The sequence below is a fragment of the Littorina saxatilis genome, linkage group LG3, assembly GCF_037325665.1.
Source record: "Littorina saxatilis isolate snail1 linkage group LG3, US_GU_Lsax_2.0, whole genome shotgun sequence".
Classification (NCBI taxonomy): Eukaryota; Metazoa; Mollusca; class Gastropoda; order Littorinimorpha; family Littorinidae; genus Littorina; species Littorina saxatilis.
In genome coordinates this window covers 55960457-55986510 of record NC_090247.1, presented here as the reverse complement: position 1 = coordinate 55986510, position 26054 = coordinate 55960457, and the positions used below count along the sequence as shown (strand labels likewise).

General features: G+C 41.3%; 3 protein-coding genes across 3 annotated transcripts in view; 2 read left to right on the top strand and 1 right to left on the bottom strand.

Annotated features, from left to right (window-relative positions):
• The window catches only part of LOC138962728 (ganglioside GM2 activator-like), a 431559-nt gene that overhangs the window by 95048 nt on the left and 310457 nt on the right, over window positions 1-26054 (top strand). The window lies entirely within an intron of this gene.
• On the top strand, window positions 842-2929 carry LOC138961242 (uncharacterized). Its single transcript, XM_070332844.1, has 2 exons — window positions 842-913; window positions 2393-2929. The coding sequence occupies exons 1-2, from the start codon at window positions 842-844 to the stop codon at window positions 2927-2929; spliced, it is 609 nt and encodes a 202-aa protein (XP_070188945.1).
• On the bottom strand, window positions 3875-10743 carry LOC138962724 (oocyte zinc finger protein XlCOF6-like). Its single transcript, XM_070334652.1, has 2 exons — window positions 10508-10743; window positions 3875-9976 (listed from the first exon to the last, which is right to left on the bottom strand). Exons 1-2 carry the CDS (start codon window positions 10614-10616, stop codon window positions 8286-8288), a joined length of 1800 nt encoding a protein of 599 aa, XP_070190753.1. The 5' UTR covers window positions 10617-10743; the 3' UTR covers window positions 3875-8285.

Below are 26054 nucleotides of genomic sequence, written 5' to 3'. Positions count from 1 at the left end.
TTCGGCTCACCATTTCTGATTTGGCTAGGCAAGTTTTGTCATAGGGGTGAGGCCGTCCGTCCACACCACTTGTATAATGAACACGTACCAAAAATCAACTGCCTGATTGCTTCATGTACATAGTGCCAATTAACTGATGAATTAATTTCAGAGATGGTGAGTCGAATCCTTAAAGCCAAATATTTATTGGGAGAAGCCGACTTCGCGAAATCGACTTCTCGAAGCTTGCTTGCACGCAGCTGTTAGGGCTATTCATTGTCGTCAAAAATAATGGTTAAGTGTTTCTTGTATAGAATATAGTCAATGTTTGTTAAGATTTTAGTCAAGCAGTATGTAAGAAATGTTAAGTCCTTTGTACTGGAAACTTGCATTCTCCCAGTAAGGTAATATATTGCGAGCCTGCAATTTTTTGATTAGTGCTTTTGTGAACAAGAAACAATTAACAAGTGGCTCTATCCCATCTCCCCCCCTTTCCCCGTCGCGATATAACCTTCGTGGTTGAAAACGACGTTAAACACCAAATCAGTAAAGAAGAAAAAATCTGTCACCGCGCAGTGGATGATTTGTATGAATTAATCTGTTTTGTAAAAACATTAAGTGTCGGACTTACAAACAGAAATTAATTCATGAACAAATTCCATATCCCCTCAGCCGCACGAGCAGCCAGGATGCTGATTCATTTGCATTATTATAATTCAGTATAGCCTTGTGTTAAGTTTGTTATGATAGTTCTTTGTTATTATATTGTTATCTGTTCCTGTTGACACTATCGTAGGGCGAGGGCTGGATGTAAAAAAAAAACCCATATATTCTTGCTTATCTATTACCCTCGATCATAAAGATGTTGTCAAATCTTGTCTTGTCTTGTATTAACGGTGTCCCGGTGGAGGCCGGGGGGGTCAGATCTGTGATGGTAAGTCGAAGTGTCACTGTTTCAGTTTACATTTAAATCTACTATGTTTTTATCGACACTCGTCAGTTCCGGCACCGCTCCTGGAGAAAGAGAGAGACAGAGACAGAGTGTGTGTGAGAGAGAGAGAGAGAGAGAGAGAGAGAGACTGAGAGAGAGAGAGACTGAGAGAGACAGAGAGCTCTGAGTCGGCCTTTCCGCGCTGCGCGCGGTTTTGACAAGAATTGAACCTGAATAAGTTGTATGTAGGCTATATCGATCCGACAGTCAGCCGCGCAGCTTTACAATCCAGTCCTGTTGGTTGGTCGCTGTATGAAGCGGACGCTGGTTATTAGGAAAAGAGGAGAAATACTGATCGAGGTCTTCGGTCAGCTTTTTATACTGACTGTCCCTTCAACTGAGGAGAGTGAAAACGGCAAAACGGATTTTCTGCTTCCACATCAACTGAGTCAGAGACTATAGAGTATACAACATTAGAAACGGCCCGCACAGACACACACTGACACACTAACACACACGCGCGCGCGCACGCAGGCACTGACGCACACATGGCGTACCGTCCGGCGCACACACACTGACACACACCATCACACAATACACACACACTACACAAATACCAATCCACTGGCGCAACCCCAGCCTATTTTTCTCACCCGTCTCACTTGCCGCTGTTGGTAAACCCGTCCCCATACAGTTATGTCTGATCTTCATAGTAAAACGAAAGACTGATTGAAGCGAATAATTATGAATGCGAGTAGGCCTACTAGAGCTAAACTCGGAGTGCTTTCAAGGTACTTTGCTCAAAGTCAGTTTCAAGTCACTCGTAAATCAAGTTCGCAATTCCATCTAGTGCATTTTGTTCGTAATCCCTTGAAAATGCTTGTCATGGGTAGAATTCAAAGCAATTGTCGCCACGGCCGGCGGGTTTTGTTTTGCTTTTATTTATTTGTTTTTACATTTAGTCACGTCAAGTTTTGAATAAATGACTTAACAAAGACGGGTAAACGAGACAAGGGTCGTTGTGTCTGTCTGTGTCAGTGTGTGTGTGTGTGTGTGCAGAGCCATTCAGAAAAAAAACTACTGTACCGATCAATTTCATGAAACTTTACGAACAAATTCTTCCACTGAGATGATCACTCACGGTCACGCCTTCATTTTTTCGATCACATTGATTAAACATTTAGTCAGGCAATATTCCACGAAACCCGGACTATGGGATTGCATTTCAGCGTGGAAGCTTAAAAAATGAGTAATGCCTGGTTATCAATAATATCAAAATTCTAATCAAAATATAAAATGTTAGTAATCGATCCAAAAAATGATTTCATCTCAGTATTCTTTATCATTTCCTGAATCCCAAAATAAATAGATATGTTATGTTTGGATTAAAAACAAGCTCAGAAAGTAAACAAAAATATCTTGAAGAAAAGCGTGCTTTCCTGTAAAGCGCTTTACGCTACTGCATGATTATACTGGCTTGAGTCACTTCATGTGGGCTTCTTGCGGCGGAACTTCCGGGAGTGCACCACCACCGTCAGAGCTGCTACGTACAAGGCCATGGTCAGACCGGTCCTTGACTACGCCTCGCCAGTCTGGGACCCGATCTCTCAGAAAGACGTCACGGAGCTTGAAAAAGTCCAACGCAGAGCAGCCCGTTACGTCCACAACAACTACAGCGATCGGACCCCAGGCTGTGTGACCAGCATGCTGAAGACCCTCCAATGGGAACCACTCGCCGACAGAAGACTCACCAACCGCCTCACTATGCTCTACAAGATCAACAACGGCATAGTCGACATCAACAAGGCCGAGTTCTACACCTCTGGCGACAGCCGCACCAGAGGAGCCCAGAGACTGTTCCAGGAGAGGGCATCCCATCCTGTTCTCTTCAACTCCTTCTTCCCCCGAACACTGCGTCAGTGGAACAAGCTCGACCCTAAGACCACAGTTGCTCCTTCACTGGAGTCCTTCCAAACTGGTCTGGGTCGTACCCACGGACTTGCCTCGCTGACACAGTAACCCTGCAGCTCTTCGTGTAAATAGTTTTATACTTTTAACCATCTTCTCGGAGTTATTGGGTCACCCACCACCAGTAACCAATCACCCAGTACTCCGCCGCTGGACTACAGACGTTCTGATGAACCCAGTCCACATCAAGAAAGAAGAAGAAGAAGAAATGAGCGATCATTACGTGGATGTCGTCAGGGCATGCTTTTAGGTCCGCATGGAATCAACGGATCGCCAGAAACTTGATGCAGTGCGTCTAGTTTCATTCGGTGAGTTCGACAGATTGTATTAATTTCGCTTCACGCGACTTGTTTTTATTTTATTTCACCGTTTATAGAGATATTTTTGTTGCACACACTGTGACATACCTTGCGTTCGCTCTCTGGATACAACACCATCATTCAGAGTGTTGGTGAGGTTTGACACACGTACTGCGCTGTACTTCTGATAGTCGCTCGATGGTGGCAGACTGCCGTTCCACCAACGTCAACAAAGACTGAATGCTTGTGTCGTCATTCCTACGTTCTCTGGAACCACACTCGACACCATTACCAGACATCAAAAGGAAAGCGAAAAACAGAATGGTAGCCATGTTAAGCTCTCCTGCTGCTACTGAAGATTTGACGTTACAGAAATTAAACTGTAAGCTCAGTTTCGAAGAGATAAGACAACAGAGACTTGTCAGTACTAAGGAGAAGAACAGTTCTGTTTTGACCAGATAAAGAAACTTGACACGCCAAGAGATAAGGCAGAGGGACCAGAGAGCAGAGACACTTTACTGAAAAAGAAGCACAAAATATTCAGATGTTATCTGAACGGCAAGTGAACAGACACACACACGGAACACACGCAGGCACACACACACACACACACACACCAGCGCATGCACGGACACACTGTGACACACAAACTGTATACGTGACAACCCCATAACAAAAAGATTCAATGCAAGAAAACTCAAATGTCTCTGTTTATTTCAGTAAGATGCCGAACCTCTTTGGGGACATCTGGATGACAACAAAGCACAAAAAAATTATCGTCCTGTATCTAATTCATCATTCTTGTCCAAAGTTTTTGAAAAAGTAGTTTTGAAGCAGCTGTTGTCATATTTGAACACCCATGATTTGATCTCGCACTCTCAGTCCGCTTATCGCCCTTCTCACTGTACTGAAACAGCCCTACTTAAAGTAATCAGTGACATTCTGTCTGTTCTGGATGGTGGTGATGTGTCAGTGCTTACCCTACTTGACCTTTCTGCAGCGTTCGACACGATTGACCATGTCACGCTTCTCCATAGACTTCAGACTCTGTACAGCATCTCCGGTCCACCGCTAGCATGGCTTGAGTCCTATCTCATTGGCAGGACTCAGGCTGTGCTTGTCGATGGCCAGATGTCTGCTCCAGCCCCACTTTCTTTCGGCGTTCCTCAAGGTTCAGTACTTGGTCCCATCCTTTTCATCATGTACACTAAGCCCCTCTCCACACTGATTCAAAACCATTCTGTTTTAAATCAGTCTTTTGCTGATGACACCCAGCTGTATAAACCCAGTCCCCCAGCAGAGACACATTCCGCCATCCAGACCATTCAGACATGCATCACTGATGTTAAATCTTGGATGGTTGATAACAAACTCAAGCTGAATGATGATAAGACTGAAGTCTTACTGTGCAAAAAGAAGAACACTACATTTCCCTCTCCCCAACCTGTTTCTGTTCAAATACGCAACACCGACATTCTTTTCTCACCATCAGCTAGAAACCTTGGATTCACCCTTTCATCTGACATGACCCTTAACAAACATATATCTTTAGTCTGTAGAGCAGCTTATTTTGAGCTTCGTAAGATCAGCACCATTCGCCACACACTCTCCTCTCAAACAACTATAACACTCTTGTCTGTGCCTTTGTTCTTTCTAAACTTGACTACTGCAACTCTCTTCTCTCTGGCTGTCCTCTGTACCTCCTGCATAAACTACAAAAAGTCCAAAACTCGGCAGCACGCCTCATTCTCAAAGCACGAAAACGAGATCACGCAACACCACTTCTTCACACACTGCACTGGTTACCTATTCAAGCCCGCATTGACTACAAACTGTCTACCCTCTGCTTTAACTTCTTTTCTGGTTCGTCTCCTGCTTACTTCTCTGAACTCCTCACCGTCTATTCTCCAGCAAGATAACTCCGTGCCTCTTCTGACTGTCGCATCCTTACCATTCCACACACCAAAACCAAAACATACGGACAACGCACTTTTACTTTCTGCGCACCCACACAATGGAATTCTCTCCCCTTTCACATCCGCCACCTCAGTCACCCCAAGCATTCAAACGAGCACTTAAAACGCACCTCTTCAGGAAATACAACCCCTGATTTTGTTTTCTCAGTCCATCAGTAGGCTACATGTAGTGTTATTTGTTGTTTTAGTGATTTTTCACCACCTATTTTATTCATGTTTTTATTACTTAGTTAGTGGAAGAATCTTTTGTAATGTATGTTTGAAGGTGTATGCTTTTAATTAAGCGTTGTTGACTATGAATGTAGATGTAAATGCTTGTATAACTGTGTTTTAATTTTAGTGTTATTTGTTGTTTTAGTGATTTTTCACTACCTATTTTATTCATGTTTTTATTATTTAGTTAGTGGAAGAATCTTTTGTAATGTATCTTTGATGGTGTATGCTTTTAATTAAGCGTTGTTGACTATGAATGTAGATGTAAATGCTTGTATAACTGTTTTAATTTTAAATGTGTCAAGCGCAAAGAGCATAATTGTAAAGTTATGATGTTGCGCTATATAAATGCTCATTTATTATTATTATTATTATTATATTAACAATTCTCAGGAAAGTGACGAGGCCAACCAGAAGTTGGTAAAAACTGCATGTCTATTAGTACAAATGAATCATTTAGTTACTTCATATGGGAGTGGAGATATATATGATGTACAGTACAAATATCTTCACCACAGTTTACTAAAATATTAGAAATAATCCGAAAATACTGTCAAACCTGCTTTTGCGACCACCTCTCCAAAGCAACCACCTGCCCATAACAATCATGCAAATGATCCCAGACAAGTTTTTCTTCTAAATAATTCACCTTATAAATATAAGCGACCACCTGTAGTTATACAATGTAGACAGATTTGACTGTACTAGAAAATGTACATGCACATGCTCGTCCATGATTAAAAAACAACAACTCCCTGCACAGTTGATACACATGAATTGTCTCTTGTGTGTGATAAAATGTGTCGCCTTTAACTTGCAGGTTGTCCTAACCTTGCATCACACAAAATGTAACCTATCGTCTCTCAGTGCCCCACATCACAAAAAATCAGAAGTTAAGTTAAGTACCTCCTGATGCAAAAGCAACAACAAAAACAAACAAACTGCAGCATATTAACCTTCACCGTGCTTCGTGGGTCATGGACGACCCAGAGCCTCACAAAACCGTCTTTATCTCTGAGTTGATACTTCATGTAATCTCCAATCACCATACGACCATCTCATTGCACGCTTTCAACACACCCAATTTTGACACATTTCCAAAAAATATCATTAAATATCTGATGCACTTACATTAAATTGGTTTGCTTTTGTGAAATATTTGATTCTTAAATGTTTCTAATTAACATAACATGTACGAGGGTAATTTTAACACATAATCCAAATATTTTCAAAGAAAATGGTATATTATTGGATTTCGCAAAAAGTTTTGCTCTTTGAGACACCAACACACTTTTAGGTGGGGTTGGAAACACACTTCCAGGTAGAAAACGGTTCATGGGAAACAACTCATCCTTTCTGGCCTATTTAGCAAACTGGCAGTGGAAACGATTGCCTCCCTTTACCTGTCTCTAGTGTCTGTGAATTTTTTTTAATACATTTTTCTTCCTACCGCCAGTATACTGGTGCTATGTCATGAAAATTATCTTTGTAATCAAACAAATAAACGATGATGTAATTTGAACTACACAGTCCGGATGATGTGGGTTGTGGACGACCCAGATGAAACTTGTGTACGTAAGGAGTTGTATGTTGTTTATCCTTATTCGGATGGCGTGGGTCGTGTACGACCCATACTCTGCAAAGAGGCAGACAAAACGTGTATCCCTATTCAGATGGCGTAGCTCGTAAACGACCCATACTTTTTACGTTGAATCCTTCTTTGGAAAGTATGGGTCGTACACGACCCACATCATCAGGACCGTGTAGTCCAAAGCGTGATCCGGTGAAGGTTAAGGGCTATATATATATACACGTGTATATAAACCTGTGTAAGTTCAGGACTGTGCCATTTGATGAAACCTTCTTCCGTTAAACCTGAGTGAGTGAGCCCTTTTGAAATTTAGCGAATTAAAACAAACTAACTTGAAACTTGTTTCTTATTTAATTCAAGTTATGAATCAACAATTTTTTGAGAATTTACCTCATGAAATGATGAATTTAAAAGCTACTACAGTACATGTAGCAAAGATGTTGCAAGACAAGGGAGGTAACTACTATTTCCAGTGTTATTTGTCAGAACTTTTTTCCGGCATGATGATTTTCTTTTGTGTTCATGAAAATGAGCGCTTCTGGAATGATAACGTGAGACAACTCCTGTGATCTTGCCGCGATGTTCCGCCTGTTACCATCGTCTTTTTACCATATAAAATGCACGACTTACACACGAACTGTTACCAAAGCGACATGCTATTTGGGACCAATGCACGTTTTTTTTCTTTTTTCGTGTGATCTTGCTGCAAGGTTCCGCCTGTTACCAGCCGAAAGAAAGAAGGGGCATAACATCACCAGAACCGCCCATTGTTTTAAATCCCAAAAAAAATTCCTTCGGAAAATTTCAAGAAGTATAAAACAAGTATTCTTATTAAAAAAAAATTTTTTAAATACAAGAGAGAACAAGCAATGAATTTTATTATTTGATTTTAAGTAGTTCTGCCATCAATGAAGTTTGATCAACTTTGTTTTGTTGAAGGGCAACCTGGATTGATTTTATTAATTAACTTTTGAGAAGCTCATTGTCGTAAAACAGTAAATTTGCTGTTTTTCTATGTATGATTAACTTGCAAGAGAGACCATAATGGTTATCAATTCTTCTAAAAACCTTTACCGTACAGGGGGCAAACATAACCCCTGAGCGGAGTGTTATTTACCCCTGCACCACAGCAAGTTTTATTTTTTGAGAGTGGCAACCATGCAAAACACAGCAGAGACAAGAGACATAAAAAAATATGACATAGAATATGAATGATGGCCAGGAGTAATGAACACACACGAAATTTGTACAGAATGTCACACCTTGTGCATTCATGCATGATTGCACACCTGTCTCAATTCAAATCTCTTGACCAGGTAAACATGATATCACGTGCTGTGTGCATGTTTGGATTTAACTGCTGCATGTGTATACATATGCTGCTTCAAATAACGAGCCTGTGCAAATTTTTTATCACAAACTGAACATGCATGTGATTTGTCTCCTCGGTGTGTTAACATGTGTTGCTTCAGATTACTTGAATATGTAAACACAGCATCACACTCTGTACATACATGTATATGATTCTTCTCTTCTGTGCGTTTTGGAATATTTCGCTTCGCACTCCTAGACCTTTTGTATTTGTAATCATCACACTCTCTTGATATTTCTGCTGAATGTCTTTGCAAGTGTTGCTTCATATAACGGGCTTGTGCGAATTTATTATCGCAAATTGGACATGCATGTATTTTCTCTCCTCTGTGTGTTAACATGTGTTGCCTCAAAGAACCGGAGTGTGAGAACCCAGCATCACACTCCGTACATATGTGATTTTTCTCTCTTGAATGTGTCAACATGTGTCTCTTCAAGATATTAGACAGTGCAAACATATCACCACACTCAGCGCATACATATTGTTTCCCTTTTATATGTGTTACCATGTGATATTTTAAAGCACTTGATTGTCTAAATCTTGCATCACACAAAACACACACATGCGGTTTGTCTCCTGTGTGTATCAACATGTGATCTCTGAGAGTACCAGATCTCCGGAATCTTGCATCACACAACTTGCACATATGGGGTCTCTCTCCTGTATGCTTCAACATGTGTGCCTTCAAAGAACCAGATGTGGTGAACTTAGCATCACACTCTGTACATGCAAATGGTTTCTCTCCTGTATGTGACAACATGTGTTTTTTCAAATAATAGGGTTTTTTAACTCTGGCACCACAAAGAGTACATACACATGATTCTTTTCCTTTTGCATGTCTTAACATGTGTTTCTTCAAATTATAGGATCGGATGAATGTAGCCTCACACAGGCTACATGCAAATGGTTTCTCGTCATCATCTGTACATGCCATATTGTGCTGCTCTGGACGACTGAGAGATGTTGAGGGCACATCTTCTTCTGTCTCACAGTCAATATTGAATGGAGTCTGTGTTTCTAATGTCTGTATCTCTTGCTTCCGCCAAGTATCACTGTGAGAGTTGACTGCAGTCTGTGTTTCTGGTGTCTGTATCTCTTGCTTCAGCCAAGAATCACTGGGAGTGTTGACTGTAGTCTGTGTTTCTGGTGTCTGTATCTCTTGCTTCAGCCAGGTATCTCTGTGAGTATTGACTGCAGTCTGTGTTTCTGGTGTCCGTATCTCTTGTTTCAGCCAGGTATCACTGGGAGTGTTGACTGTAGTCTGTGTTTCTGGTGTCTGTATCTCTTGTTTCAGCCAGGTATCACTGGGAGTGTTGACTGTAGGCTGTGTTTCTTGTGTCTGTATCTCTTGCTTCAGCCAAGAATCACTGGGAGTGTTGACTGTAGTCTGTGTTTCTGGTGTCCGTATCTCTTGTTTCAGCCAGGTATCACTGTGAGTGTTGACTGCAGTCTGTGTTTCTGGTGTCTGTATCTCTTGCTTTAGCCAGGTATCTCTGTGATTGTTGACTGCAGTCTGTTTTTCTTGTGTTGGTATCTCTTGCTTCAGCCAGGTATCTCTGTAGGTGTTGAGTGCAGTCTGTTCTTCCAATGTCTGCACTGCATGTATGGTATTTTTTATCTCTGTGGCCACAACCTCACTGACTGGCACTGAAGAATAAAGAATGACATAGGTTATATAAATGCACATAAAATCAAAGGCCATACCGATTATGATCTATCATTAGTAATAGTATCAGATGTTTGGAGGAAGACGCTTGAAAGACATCCGTGTCACATACAAAAACGTGTGTGAGGAGGAGATGTGAGGGGGAGGAGGAGATGTGTGTGTGTGTATGTTTGCGTCTGCATGGTTGTGGAATGCTTATCACGGTCAGCAAGGAACAAGGGGGTTGCTGAGATAAAATGACAGGGGAAAGAATGGAGCAAACCATGCAGGTGCCCTTTGTAGGAAAACATTAAAAAAAAATAATTACAGACACACACGAAAAAGGAATTAAAAAAGGAATTAAAAGAAGAACATTTTTGCAAATGCAGATCCATAAACATAGGAGATGTCACCGCGACAGTTAACACCAACCATAAAGACACATAATTTTATGTTTTTTGCAAATTTATGTGTACACATTTTGCATGTGTGTGTGTGTGTGTGCATCTGAGGGCATGTGCCACTAGTCTTACCGTGCAGATGTGGTTCAGAACTGTCACTGTGCCAACCCCGCGGTGTCTCCTCAGCAACATCGATCTCCACCTCGAAATTTGGCAGAACTGATGTGTCTCCCTCCTCCATGGTGTAGTGAGAAGCAACGGCCCCTGACTGTTCATTTTTCAGGGCATTGCTGTAGGGGGAAAAGGCGAGAATCTTAAATTCAGTTCTTGTTCAGCTAATAGCCCGGACAGTCGTCTGCGTCCGGAAAGATTATAGCAAACCAAGAGGAGTGATTCCCCTTAAAACGTCTTTTTGCCTAACATTGCCCACTGGAAACGGTAGGCGCCAGAGAGGTACTAAACTTGGCATAATAAAATACTGAGACATTAATTCCGTATCCGAACTACGACAAAATAACTGTCTAGCGTGTTATCTGATTCAAACCTTTAATCCAAAACGTGTACCCGACATCCAATTTTAAGTATATTTCAATTAACTAACACTGGTTTGATTTTTTTAGTGGGGTACAAAAAGTGACGCTGTATTTGGGGGCCACTTGTCTGGCGCCTATGGTGTGTATTTGGCAGTTTTGGGCAAAAAGTCTACGTAAGGGACACTACTCCGCTTGCTTTCCAATGATAGTTCAAGGCCACTGACAGCTGGGCAAGTGTTCCTAGCTGAACCACAGGCGGTAGGTATCGCTCACTGCACCAACACTATCATAGCCTAGAATAAAACTAGTTGCTTTTAAACCCCGCCGCCCGACCTCAAACTAAAGCATCTACGTGTGATATTTTTTTTAATTATATATCTATCTACTATCTTTATAACATTGTCTCACTTTGTATCAACTTTTAAGTCGTAGAAATAAACAAGTCGCGTAACTGAGGCGAAAATACAACATTTAGTCAAGTAGCTGTCGAACTCACAGAATGAAACTGAACGCAATGCAATTTTTCAGCAAGACCGTATACTCGTAGCATCGTCAGTCCACCGCTCATGGCAAAGGCAGTGAAATTGACAAGAAGAGCGGGGTAGTAGTTGCGCTGAGAAGGATAGCACGCTTTTCTGTACCTCTCTTCGACTTTCTGAGCGTGTTTTTAATCCAAACATATCATATCTATATGTTTTTGGAATCAGGAACCGACAAGGAATAAGATGAAAGTGTTTTTAAATTGACTTGGACAATTTAATTTTGATAATAATTTTTATATTTTTAATTTTCAGAGCTTGTTTTTAATCCAAATATAACATATTTATATGTTTTTGGAATCAGAAAATGATGAAGAATAAGATGAACGTAAATTTGGATCGTTTTATAAAAAAATATTTTTTTTTACAATTTTCAGATTTTTAATGACCAAAGTCATTTATTAATTTTTAAGCCACCAAGCTGAAATGCAATACCGAAGTCCGGCCTTCGTCGAAGATTGCTTGGCCAAAATTTCAATCAATTTGATTGAAAAAAAGAGGGTGTAACAGTGCTGCCTCAACTTTTACAAAAAGCCGGATATGACGTCATCAAAGGTATTTATCGAAAAAAGAAAAAAACGTCCGGGGATATCATTCCCAGGAACTCTCATGTCAAATTTCATAAAGATCGGTCCAGTAGTTTGGTCTGAATCGCTCTACACGCACGCACGCACGCACACACACACGCACACACATACACCACGACCCTCGTTTCGATTCCCCCTCTATGTTAAAACATTTAGTCAAAACTTGACTAAATGTAAAAATAAGGGGGTTATGATGCATTTTCAAAGAGCTAGAGGGCGAAAGCGCGGCATGTCCTACTTGCATTTAGACCCCACCGCCTGGCTCAAACTCAAAGCATCTACATGTAATATTACCTTTTTACATTTTGTCAAGTTTTAAAGGCACAGTACGCCTCCCGTAAACCATCACAGATACTGTCAGGCTTTTACACACAGTACATTTGAACACTCACCGAACGGGAACATCCTAGGTGCCCTACGTAAAGAGCAAGCAATTTTCAAAGAATTAATTTTTCGGATTGAGACCATCTCAATCGGACCCATCCTGAACTCAGGTCAAAAATGAGTTACTTCCCTTCAACTGGCGATAGCCGTTAAGCGATGATTGTGCGTTTTGGCGCTAGACCTAACTTTTAAAATCTAAATAATAAATTGACAGCTTGTTACAGAAACATTTTTAAATCATAAAAGAATTATTTTTTCATCAAGACAAGATCAGTACAATTCGAAGTTTTGAAAGTTTGAAAAAAGAAAAGCCTGGAAGCAGGGATACGCAAGGTCGTGGTTTTCGTAGCAGACGACGGTTTATAGGCAGTCAAAAGCCATCGCTCGAGTTCTTATGAACCACATTCGTTTGTTTCGTGAAAAGTCAGAGGTACATAATAACGTGCTATTGCAGATAAGCTCACAGCGAGCCGCATTCAAATTACAAACTGACGACTGCATTGTGAAAAAGGGAAAAATCACACGGGTTCACGGTGGCTCAGGGGTAAGATAAACCACGCAAAAATAAATTCTTTGAAAATTGCTCGCTCTTTACGTAGGGCACCTAGGATGTTCCCGTTTGGTGAGCGTTCAAATGGAAGGGTGTTTGTACTGTGTGTAAAAGCCTGACAGTATCTGTGATGGTTTACGGGAGGCTTACTGTGCCTTTAACATAGAGGGGGAATAGATCGAGGGTCGTGGTGTATGTGTCTGTGTGTGCGTGTGTGAGTGTAGAGCGATTGAGAGTAAACTACTGGACCGATCTTTATGAAATTTGACATGAGAGTTCCTGGGTATGATATCCCCGGACGTTTTTTTAATTTTTTCGATAAATGTCTTTGATGACGTCATATCTGGCTTTTTTGTAAAAGTTAAGGCGGCACTGTCACACCCTCATTTTTCAATCAAATTGATTGACATTTTTGTAAAGCAATCTTCGACGAAGGCCGGACTTCGGTATTGCATTTCAGCTTGGTGGCTTAAAAATTAATTAATGACTTTGGTCATTAAAAATCGGAAAATTGTAATTAAAATTATTTTTTATAAAACGATCCAAATTTACGTTCATCTTATTCTTCATCATTTTCTGATTCCAAAAACATATAAATATGTTATATTCGGATTAAAAACAAGGTCTGAAAATTAAAAATATGAAAATTATTATCAAAATCAAATTTCCGAAATCGATTTAAAAACAATTTCATATTATTCCTTGTCGGTTCCTGATTCCAAAAACATATAGATATGATATGTTTGGATTCAAAACACGCTCAGAAAGTTAAAACGAAGAGAGGTACAGTAAAGCGTGCTATGAAGCACAGCGCAACCGCTACCGCGCCAAACAGGCTCGTCACTTTCACTGCCTTTTGCATTGCATTCTGTGAGTTCCACAGCTTGACTAAATGTAGTAATTTCGCCTTTCGCGACTTGTTTTATTTTTAATATCTATCAATGCAAACTGATCAAGTGTACTGTTTACTTTTATTAAAGGGGCCGGCTTGGATTATCATGCTGTTCCACTAGCCGCTGCCTGGGGAGAACCATGAATACAGTGGAACCCCCCCCCCCCTCCCAATTTAAGACTCCTTTCTTTTTAAGACCTTGTTTTCTCAGACTTTTTGTTCATAACCTCGGTAAAATTACCCCCATTTTAAGACTCCCTCCTATTTAAGACCTGATTTTCTCAGATTTTTAGAGGTCTTAAAATGTTGGTTCTACTGTACCATCAAATGATGTTTAGCAGACGACATGTCGGACAGTCCCTATAGCCGTGTGTTCTGCACAAAGACAGCTATTTCGCTTTTTGCTCCAGGAAGCAAATGTAGTTTACTGTACAGCAAACTTCCACTACCACAAATGCGGGCTACAAAAAGCTGCCATGATATATTCTCATTAAAACCTGACTAATTACTGAAGTCTTTTTCTCTACTTTTCTTGTATAACTTAATTGTAACTGCAAGGGCTGATTCTGAAATATAACTTTTTTCCCCACAGCTATGGATTATGACTTTATTCAGTTATTCTGAAGAAAAGACAAATGCTGGAGAAAAACCGTTCTTTTCTGCAGCATTTCTGCATAATGTCATCTTTCGCCGAAGCAGCGTTTTATTCTGCTGCAAAACATTTTACTGCAGTAAAATTGAAATCAAGAATGCTGCAGTAAAACGGTGCTGTTGTTTTACTGCAGAAAAGCTGTTTACATTTTTTCTGCAGCATTTTGTACTGGCTCTTGGCGGATTATGACATTATTCAGGAGAAAAACCGAAATGCTGGAGAAAAACTGTCTTTTCTGCAGCATTTCTGCATAACGTCATCTTTCGCCGAAGCAACGTTTTTTTACTGCAGCATAATGTTTACTTGGTTTTCTGCAGCATTATTGCGATTCACTTTTTCTTCAGAATAGTCTGTGACAGTTTTTCTGGAGAAAAACGAACGACCTTGTAAAGTAGCGTTTGTATTCGTCGCCCCCTGGGATAGTATAATAGTTTGTAACTATTGGTTATTCTGGATGAGTCCATCTCTCGACAGAGGGGGGCTCGCGTGCTCCAATATTATAATGAGCCAGTACAAAATGCTGCAGAAAAAGTGTAAACAGGTTTTCTGCAGTAAAACAACAGCACCGTTTTACTGCAGCATTCTTGATTTCAATTTTACTGCAGTAAAATGTTTTTACTGCAGAAAAAAACGTTGCTCTCACGAAAGATGACATTATGCAGAAATGAGTTTTTCTCCAGCATTTCTGTTTTTCTGCAGAATAACTGAATAAAGTCATAATCCGTTAAGGATACTATGATTCGAGGGGTGAACAGTCAGGGACTGCAGTGGCTTCTCATTACACCATGGAGGAAGGAGACTGCAATGCTGTCAGAGGCCAAGGTGGAGATTGATGCTGCTAGCTGAAGAGACACCACAGTGTTGGCGCACCACCGACTGAACCGCATCTGTGCGGTAAGACCAATGAAAGACTTCAAATGTGAAAATGCAAAATCTGAAAAAGCAATAAGGCACTGTCTGCACAAATAAATTGATCTGGGAGCTGCTAGATCACAACAAAGGAATTCCTGCTGTGTGGTCGCAAAATTACCCCCATTTTAAGACTCCCTCCTTTTTAAGACCTGATTTTCTCAGATTTTTGGAGGTCTTAAAAGGGGGGTATTACATATATATTACTGTATTACAACTGATTAATCAACTGCTCTATGTTAAAGGGCAAGATGGTTACAGGTGCAAGCTAAAAAAGAAATTGAAGTGGCGACAAAGAAATTAAATCATTATGTAACTGGGTAAGATTAATTCATGCCTTAAATAATCTGAGATGTTTTTGAGGGCAGAAGAGTTTGGCATTTCAATGTTACTTTGCATGTGAATAAGCTGTTTCTTTAACTCTTGTTTGAAAATTGTTGTTGTGATGAGGTTTTGAGAGTGTGCAGAGGTGAATGACCTTGAACATGCTAAACTGGTCTCATATAAATCAGGGGGTGGTAATGGTGGAAGTATCTGATTGTAACCATACATATCCTCTGAATTGATAATCAGTCTGTAAATAAGCAGGTGCCCTTGTATTGGGATAAATCTTAAACAACCACAATGTCTTGTTAAATTCTACCTGTAAAGGAAGTGGTCTTCGTTAACTGATAGAATTTTGCAGAATCTAGTGAAATGAGTTTAATAGCACAACAATGATGAGATTTAAGTTTCTTCATATAAACATCACTGCAAGCATCCCGTAAAGTTAAAGAGTAATTAATTTGAGGCATTAATACGCACCTATAATTTGAGTATTGAAGTGTCTGCCTATGTTATCAATCAATTTCTTCATAAAGTCTTAAACATAGACCGTGAAGTGAGATTCCAATAGAGACATCTGACAGCTGGTCATACAAGCAGTTAAAGATATATGATGAACCAAAAAATGTCTCTAATCACTCCAAGAGCTATACTGTTCAAGTTGGGGGGCTCAAAGTCTGAGAAAATAGGGTCTTTAGTTTAAAGGGAGAAAGTCTTAAATTGAGGGGCGGGGTCTTAAAAGGGGGGTTCAACTGTAGTGTATATTCCCAGCGAAGCTGGAGGTATCCCACATACTGTAATCGACTTGAGAAATGTTCACACCGATAATACATGATAAAGAAGGATTCGTTGTGCCCGATTATGGGCTACAGTTGGAGATGGAAGTTCACCAAAAATTGGGACCATACTAACAAAAATACGGTGGGTAAAATTGGCGCCCCCATTTTTTCAGCAAACGCCACCCAAGGCCGCTTTGGACGGGTAGAAATTCTGTACTTTCCAAGTCTATTTGTGTGTGGTTGTTCAAGACTATGGATAAAGCTCGCGTGAGAAGATTACGTCACGGTCAAAAGTCTTTGACGTCAATTATTGCATCATGACGTCATGCCTCCCTGTAGTCTTTCTCTCTCGCGCGGTGTGTGTGTTTGTGTTCATTTTGTACACATGTGTTAGTGTTACTGTTTGTGTGTGTGTGTGTGTGTGTGTGTGTGTGTGTGTGTGTGTGTGTGTGTGTGTGGGTGTGTGTCTGTTTGTATGGGTGTGTGTCTGTTTGTATATAAGAGAAAAGAGAGAGAGAGAGAGAGAGAGAGTGGGTGGGTGGGTGGGTGTGTGTTTGTACGTGTGCATAAGTGTATGTGTGTGTGTGTGTATTTGTTTATATGTGCGTATGGGGGTGTGTTTTGTGTGTATGAAGTGTGTGTGAGAGAGTGAGTGCGTGTGAGTGAGTGTGTATGTGTGTAACTTTGTGTGTGTGTGTGTGTGTGTGTGTGTGTGTTCGTGTGTGTGTGAGAGAGAGAGAGAGAGAGAGAGAGAGAGAGAGAGAGAGAGAGAGAGAGAGAGAGAGAGAGAGAGAGAGAGAGAGAGAGAGAGAGAGAGGTTTGTCTTTCGCTGGGGTATGCAGTGCCTTGGCGTTGCACATCTACTTAATTATTGCTGTGATTTTTTTTTTTTTTTTGGGGGGGGGGGGGGGGGGGCAAAATTTAACATTCCACTTTTGTGTTATGCTTGCCTGGAATGTGAGTCTTACCATGGTGCACCTTTCAACCAATTCCAACACAACAATTACTTTAAGATAGGATCCAGTTTCTGTGATCAAAGACCAATTTATTTACTGACCTACATGGGGAAGGGGGTTGTCCTGACCACCTGAATGTCATCACTTGCTTCCAAGGACTTATGAAAACCTTTGGTGTATCCTCAGCATCAGTAACACTTGACGAGGACTTTCCTTCTGATGGTGATGAAACTGACGTTTTGGCAGGGGTTGATTGCACTTGTTCAGACAAAGACTGAGTTGTTATGTGTGACAGGGGAGGCTACCGCTCCTTTCACAGCAGACTCTGCACCCGAGTTGTTGGCCTTTAAAAGTCAACACCGGTGTATTGTAGAATTCTGTTTGTGATAGGGTCTGGTGGTTTCCGATTGTCTGTATGTTCATGGAAACCTTCGGGTTTGCATAACAGTTTTTATAGGGCTAAGAAATTAGCCCTAACATTTTCAATCCTGTTTGATTGCACTTCGCTTCCCGAGGTGATCGTAGTGTTTGGGCACACGGTTACACATGCACTGCTGCATTCTGATAAGCATTGCCCCACGGCTATTGCCAGTTGTCTCTCTGACCGGACGCTACAGTCCTACGCGAATCTATCAATATAAGATAACAGAGTTATCTCCCATATGTTTTTCGCGAGCACTAATCTAAATTTTGAGATCAGTGTTCGCGAGACGAAAATGATTGCAGATTGCGGCCGACTTCGACAGTGATCTCCGTTCTGTTCTTCACAGTTATGATAAAGACATCGTTCTAAGGTCAAAACAAGTCGAAATTTTGGGACTGCTGCCGGAAGGAGACCGTAATATATGGTTTCATCACTGTCAACTCGGGTTACAGAAAAAAACGTCTGCTCCAGTGAGCGCCGAAACCAAACGGTTGATTATCACGTGACACTTTTGCCATATTTAGAGTTGTTTGCACAGTAAATACAGCCGCGAAAAATAGCTCGCTTGAAACTGTCTTACATATCAATTCCTTTGTATGTTAAAAATTACAAAACACCATGCAAAATCATTATCGGCGATCGCGAATCTGCTTATATATCAATAATACATTACAAAAAGCTCTAAATATGTATATAAAAAAAAAATTCGGTTTCCTTGCCAGACAAGGAAACTCTAGGCATCCTGTCAGGGAGAGAATGAGCCGAACTCATTTTGACCTGAGTTCAGGATGGCACTGCTGGTGCAGCTGCTGCCTCTGTTGATGTTGAAGTCTTGGCAAGGCTTGATGATTCTTTTTTGCGAGGCAATGTTGCTGGAGGTACTTTTCCTTTCTTTTTCATCTCTTGGTACTTCTGTCGTCTTCTGTGTGGTAATAGATAAAGTGTGTAGAACTCAATTAAAAAGACTTGTGTATTTACAAAAACTAAATATTAATTTTCGATGCGAATCTAAAGTTGTCTTGAAAAAAAATTAATACTGACTTTTTTTTATTCTTCAATATTGAAGGGTGTTATGCTAGCCAAGCAAACCATTTAAAAAAAGCCAGGATGCACATGTATGCAGAATCAAACTGTTTTTTAGGAAACCAAAAGTTACCAACCTTGCATTATGTGCTTCTCGCTCTTCTAAGCTCATGGCAGCTCTCTTCTCTCGCATTCTAATACATTGAGAGCTCAAAGCTACTCTCATCCGAATACTATATTTTTCTTTTCTAGTGGCACATTGTTGAAGATTTCGTTCCCTCTTCCTAATCCTATGGGCTGCTACTCTTTTTCTCGTAGCTTCACGGAGCTTGTGTTTCTGGTCTGGTGTCGCATTTGCTCGAAACATTCTAAAGCGAGCTTTTTCATTCTTGCGAAAAGCTTCTACTTCTCCGGCTTCTCGAAGGCGCGCTAGTCGTCTTTCCCACACAGTTCTACATTCGCTGTGTTTATTAATAGATCTGTCTTTGCAAGAGGTTTCAGGATCAATGGATGATGATGGCTTCTGCAGTCGAATCCTTAGTCCAAAGTCTTTGGGTGGCTCAGGATGTGCTGGGGAAAAAAAAGAAAGGGTGTACATGTAGTAGACTTTCAATAAAAACAACAACTTTGTCACCTTCTTTTGGTTGTGTTCATTTAGCCATGCTTGTATTGTAATATTTCCCAACAAGAACTTTAAGCACTTAAAGCTGTGTTGAAGAAAAATGTGAGCAGTTGTTATACATGTGTTCGATAGATTGCTGCTAATATGCAGTTGTAATTTTACCAGCACAATGCAGTTAACTCAGTGGTTTTTTTGACTCACATGCGAAGCAAAAGTGAGTCTATGTACTCACCCGAGTCGTCCGTCCGTCCGTCCCCCCCCCCCCCCCCCCGTCCGTCCGGACGTCCGTCCGTCCGTCCGTCCGTCCGGACGTCCGTCCGGACGTCCGTCCTGAAAACTTTAACGTTGGATATTTCTTGGACACTATTCAGTCTATCAGTACCAAATTTGGCAAGATGGTGTATGATGACAAGGCCCCAAAAAACATACATAGCATCTTGACCTTGCTTGAAGGTCAAGGTCGCAGGGGCCATAAATGTTGTCTAAAAAACAGCTATTTTTCCCATTTTTCCCATTTTCTCTGAAGTTTTTGAGATTGAATACCTCACCTATATATGATATATAGGGCAAAGTAAGCCCCATCTTTTGATACCAGTTTGGTTTACCTTGCTTCAAGGTCAAGGTCACAGGAGCTCTTCAAAGTTGGATTGTATACATATTTTGAAGTGACCTTGACCCTGAACTATGGAAGATAACTGTTTCAAACTTAAAAATTATGTGGGGCACATGTTATGCTTTCATCATGAGACACATTTGGTGACATATGATCAAGGTCAAGGTCACTTTGACCCTTATGAAATGTGACCAAAATAAGGTAGTGAACCACTAAAAGTGACCATATCTCATGGTAGAAAGAGCCAATAAGCACCATTGTACTTCCTATGTCTTGAATTAACAGCTTTGTGTTGCATGACCTTGACCTTGGGTCAAGGTCACATGTATTTTGGTAGGAAAAATGTGTAAAGCAGTTCTTAGTGTATGATGTCATTGCTAGGTTTAGTTATTTGACCTTGACCCTGAAGGTCAAGGTCATGTAAAGGTCAAGGTCAAGCATGTGAGTCGTATGGGCTTTGCCCTTCTTGTTTCTTCTTCTTTTAAATGCTGTTACCTCAGAATTTTGAAATGCCTGTTACCAGTTATAGAAGGAACTAAAAAAAGTGAGAAAGTAACTACAAGATATTCTTCTTTCTTCTTCTTCTACGTTCGTGGGCTGAAACTCCCACGTACACTCGTGTTTTTTATGTTTTTTTGCACGAGTGGAATTTTACGTGTATGACCGTTTTTTACCCCGCCATTTAGGCAGCCATATGCCGTTTTCGGAGGAAGCATGCTGGGTATTTTCGTGTTTCGATAACCCACCGAACTCTGACATGGATTACAGGATCTTTTTCGTGCGCACTTGGTCTTGTGCTTGCGTGTACACACGGGGGTGTTCGGACACCGAGGAGAGTCTGCACACAAAGTTGACTCTGAGAAATAAATCTCTCGCCGAACGTGGTGACGAACTCACGCTGACAGCGGCCAACTGGATACAAATCCAGCGCGCTACCGACTGAGCTACATCCCCGCCCACAAGATATTAATTAGAGATAAAGAAATATGAGTGTGTTTCAGATACAAATACTACATAACATTTGAAACGTGCCAAAATCTGTCAATCAAGTTGCCTGAATCACTGTTGCAAGTGATTTTTTGGCCGTTTTTAAACTGTTGTAAAATATTAACCAGATTAGGTACATAAAAATGAAAAACAGATTCTAGGAAGATATTGAGTGCAACCTTTTCATTGAAGTCTTTTTATATTTAGTCAAGTTTTGACTAAATATTTTAATTTTGTTTACCTCTTCAAAAATAGGTTTAATACCAGGTAGGGATGAAGTGAATCCTGATCACAGGCAAATGTGACACTTAGACAATCTACAAGAAATGCATATTTTGCAATGACATTAGGACAGTTTTGGAGGAATTCATCCATCTACATGATTATTTAATTTTAATCATTTGCCGAAGCGTTAAACAATAACAAAAGTAAGCGAAAATCAGTTAGATAGTCAGACCTGGGAACCCCTGTTTTGCACTGAGAGTATTCTCAAACAAACTTGGTTTATCTTTAGAAAAATTAGCGTAAACTGTAATTATGTGTCAGAATACTTGATCGGCTTCGGGATGGGCTTGTGGAGACAATTATTCTGGGAATTTTTCTCGTTGTATTTTTTCCCACTGACCGTACTGATTGTATTCTCGACAATCATGCGTACAAAATACGGCGTATCATAATTATGGGTTCCCAGGTCTGGATAGTATTAAGAAACGTTGTTTAGGAAAAGCTTCAACGCACGAAATCGACACTAGTAACTTTGTTTTAAACCAGGCGTTGTTTGTTGCAAAGTGTCTGTACTACATCAGTATATGAACTTTTATGCATTTTTGCAAGAGAGATAAAGTAGATCTTTAAACTTTAGCCGGATTCGTTCGAAAGTAACATCACAGCAAACAAATATGCCCCTCCCCCCACACACATACACTGACACAGTGACACTGCACTCACACACACACTGACTCGCACACACACACTGACATACACACACAGGCAAAAACTTGAGTCCGAAATTGAGTGCGTTACAGACAACGACAACCAGTGGTTCTTTACCTTGGTCAGTTTCTTCCATTTCGTCCACTGATGTCACAATGTAATGGCCTGTAGAACTTTGTATACAAATATTCGACTCCTTAAGCTTTACTGTAGTATTACTGTTGTGTTAGATCCGGTGATCCATGTCACACCACCATTTCTGGATTGCACTCGGCGAATGGGTCTGTGTAGCAGACGAGAGAACAGTGAACATATCGATAAAAATCAGAAAAAGTCAGGAACATATCGATAAAGCAGCCGCGTGACTTTCGTATGTACTTTTCGTTCTACATGTATCACGAATCGCCTCGACGACGAACTGAAGACTAACTCAGTGAAGTTGCTTTGACTGTGCTTGCACGAACAATTTATTTAGTAGCAGGTTTATCTGTTTGGTCGAGGTTTATCACTTTGTCAGTTCAGCGTCTATCATCATCACTGAACGCGCGACGAAAGCCAGAAATGATGTGTACGTGACTTAGAACACGAAAGAGTAACGTATCAGATGAGTATTTCGGGCTCTGAAGTTAACACACTCACGCTCGGAGGTTAACTTGATCCGAGGGTGTTCGTGGGTTGAGGTACCGGTCATCGTGCGGTATGTGTATTTATTATACACAGAGAAAGACCCCAAGCGCGACCAACGACGCGCCTCTTTGTCTGTCTGTGTGTCCGGCCTCCGTCTGGCTTCTCTCAGCTCTCCCCCTCCCCCCCACCCCCCCTCTCTCTCTAATACCCGTATACACCTTTCAACCCAAAGACCGTACAGCAATTACTTTGCAATAGGGCCCAGTGTTTGTTGCCAGAAACCTATTGAGCACTTGCCGGTTTGATTAAACACATTTTGGATTTATTAACTACTACGATCACAGTGGGAAAGGGGGGGGGGGGGTGTGTTGACCACCGGCGGGTCATTGCCGTGATTTCCACATATAATTTACCTTTCGATAGCCATCAGCTATCAATAAAAAAAACTCTTTTAGGAGGTTGTTTTGGACAGGCTTGCACTTTTGATACTGTGGAACCCCCGTCAGTTTAAGACCCCCTGATTTACGACTTCCTCCTTTTTAAGACCAATTACTTTTCAGTCCAGGTGTTCTGCCTCATAACATCTGTAGATTATTTATCACCTAATTTTAGTCATACGTAGTCACGTGAGTATCAGCGCATGCGCCCAGGTAAGACCAGTTGGCGCCATGTTTTTCCAGGGGTCGGACAGGTGTTTAGTGTTGCTCGATGTTTGATTAAATAGTTAATCTTGGCGGTAATGTATTGAGTTCATACTCACGTAGTTTACTACTGAAGATTGTTCCGATTGATTTAACAAGCTGTGGGTGAGTACCCTTTCGACCTGATTTCCAGTCTCAGGTTCTTTTAGGTCTGTTTAAACGGGGGGTTCCACTGCATCTGTCCATACATTTACCTCCATGTTAAGAGTACTTCTCTCTCTGTTACGACCTGATTTCCTAATTTTGGTCAGTCTGAGAGCGGGGGGGGGGGGGGGGGGGGGTGTGTGGTCACTGTAATAATAATATATCATGATCAGAATTGACGTTCTGGATATGAAGTGTAGGTATTGCTTTCTTTTTCACTGCCAGTCAGTGAGTTTATAGCCACTGTGGAAACTGCTGCCATTCCTGCAGTGCAGAAATGTTTTGTCCTTTTCCATTATGTATGTCCTCAAAGAGGTTTGACACCGTAATAAAGTAAACAGAGTCATTTAAATTGTGTTGCATGATTTGAAGCTTTCAATTATGTGTAACCAGCTGTCTCTGCACGTACTTGTGTGTGTGTGTGTGTGTGTGTGTGTGTGTGTGTGTGTGTGTGTGTGTGTGCGTGTGTGTGTGTCAGTGTGTGTGTGTGTGTGTGTGTGTCAGTGTGTGTTTGCTTACTTGCTGTTCAATGGAAATGTGTTGACATTTGTTTTTATTCTGATCATCCTCAAAACCCTTACCTTTGCTTCCAAGCTTTCATTGTGACAATTAATTTAAAGCCTAAGATATTAACAGCACCAACATTAAGAGAGCTATGGGTGTGAGATCAAGCGTTATTGGCACAAGGTGTGTTTCAGGGCAGAGCTTCTAAAAGAAAAAGAGTAACATTAAAAGAGAAAAAAACTGCTTCAACAAGAACAGCGTACACACACTCACACACGCCGCGCGGCACGTACACACTCGCACACACACGACACACTGGCGCACGCACGCACTGCACGCGGCACACACACACACACCCGGCGGCGCACGCACACACTGACACACACACACACACACACACTCACTCACACGCCACACTATTAACATCTTTTGAAACAAATTGCTTCAACAAGAACAAGAACAACACAACCGCACACGCACAACTCACACACAGACGCACGCACTGACGTACGCACGCGCTCGTGCGGCACAGTACACACACACACACACACACGCCGCCGCACACACACACACACACATACACACACACACACACACAGGCCCACACACACACACGCCGCCGCACACACACACACACACACACACACACACACTCTCACACTCATATACGTCTTTTGAGATTCTGAAAAAGGTGTAATAGTTATTATGATGCAAATCGATCTCAAAACAGATACAGATACAGATAATGCTGTGCCCTTGAATCATTGAAAAAGGTGCCAGGACACAAGTATAATATCTAGGCCTAGTACCGTAAAGTACCTTGTAAGCGCCCAGTATCGAGTAAGCGCCCACCCCCCACTTTTAGTCCAAAACCGTGCATAGGGTATAGTACCTTGTAAGCGCACACCCCCCACTTTACACCATTGAAATCAGGGGAAATAAAAATTCCACACTTGATCTGCTAGTTTTGTGATTGATTTCCCTTTCTTGCAAACCGCGGGACCTTCAACATTCAAGAAATTGGATCCGGTCCCCCACGGGAAGAAGAAGAAACCCTATCACGTGTGTCTGCACGCCTTGGATCTAAACGCCTGCAAGTCAATGATTACAAGATGCCGCGGATCAAATCGTACACCGTTGCATTTAAGCTGTCAGCTCTTGACTATTTGGATAATAACGCCAATGGAAATGTGTCGCAAACAGCAAGTGAGTTTGGGGTAGATAGAAAAAGGATATGAGACTGGCGAGAGAATCGCGATACCCTGTTACGTCACCAGGCCGGAAAGGAAAAGAAGAAGCGAAAGTTACATGGCGGTCGAGACGTCAGATCAGAAGAGGTAGATGAAGGTGTGTTAGAATATCTTGATCAAGAGCGGGCGGAAGGGCGTGTCGTCCGCAACAAAGATTTGCAAAGAAGAGCCTTAGAACTGGCTGGTGGAATGGACATAGACGAATTTGTCGCATCACCTATGTGGCTGAAGCGTTGGAAATAAAGGCATGATGTCTCCACTCGGCGAGGTACCAATACCAACCAGACGTACCAGTTGTTCAAGGGAAACAGAGACACAGTGCGGCCGACAGCGGCACCTCTGCAGACAAGAACAGGATGCGACGACATTTGTCTCCCCAAGCTCTTCTAATGACAATACGAAAAAAACCCACAATGGAAGATGAAAAAATAAAGAAGATATGATTACGAAGTGATCAAAGATCACATTTCTTACTGAAAACTGCTCGTGCATAGGGTGTATAGTAGGCCTACCTAGTAAGCGCCCACCCCCTACTTTGGGTCGGAATTGGTGCACAGGGGGGGGGGGGGGGGGGGGGGGGGTGGGCGATTACAAGGTACTTTACGGTACTGTAATAGTCTATCATCAATTTATGGCCCCGACCAATGGCCCTAAATTTGACAAATTGCACATCTTTGAACATTATTTAATCTCACCACACAAAAAATGCAATCGTTAAAGTTTGATAGTGAACGGCTAAGGAGGAT

Bases quoted from the DNA above. Each gene is read 5' to 3' on its own strand.
- LOC138961242 (XM_070332844.1), top strand. From the start codon at position 842: ATGTTGTCAAATCTTGTCTTGTCTTGTATTAACGGTGTCCCGGTGGAG. The intron at 914-2,392 runs GTAAGTCGAAGT...TACTGGCTTGAG, and splicing joins GGGGGGTCAGATCTGTGATG to TCACTTCATGTGGGCTTCTT.
- LOC138962724 (XM_070334652.1), bottom strand. From the start codon at position 10,616: ATGGAGGAGGGAGACACATCAGTTCTGCCAAATTTCGAGGTGGAGATC. The intron at 9,977-10,507 runs GTAAGACTAGTG...TTTATTCTTCAG, and splicing joins TTCTGAACCACATCTGCACG to TGCCAGTCAGTGAGGTTGTG.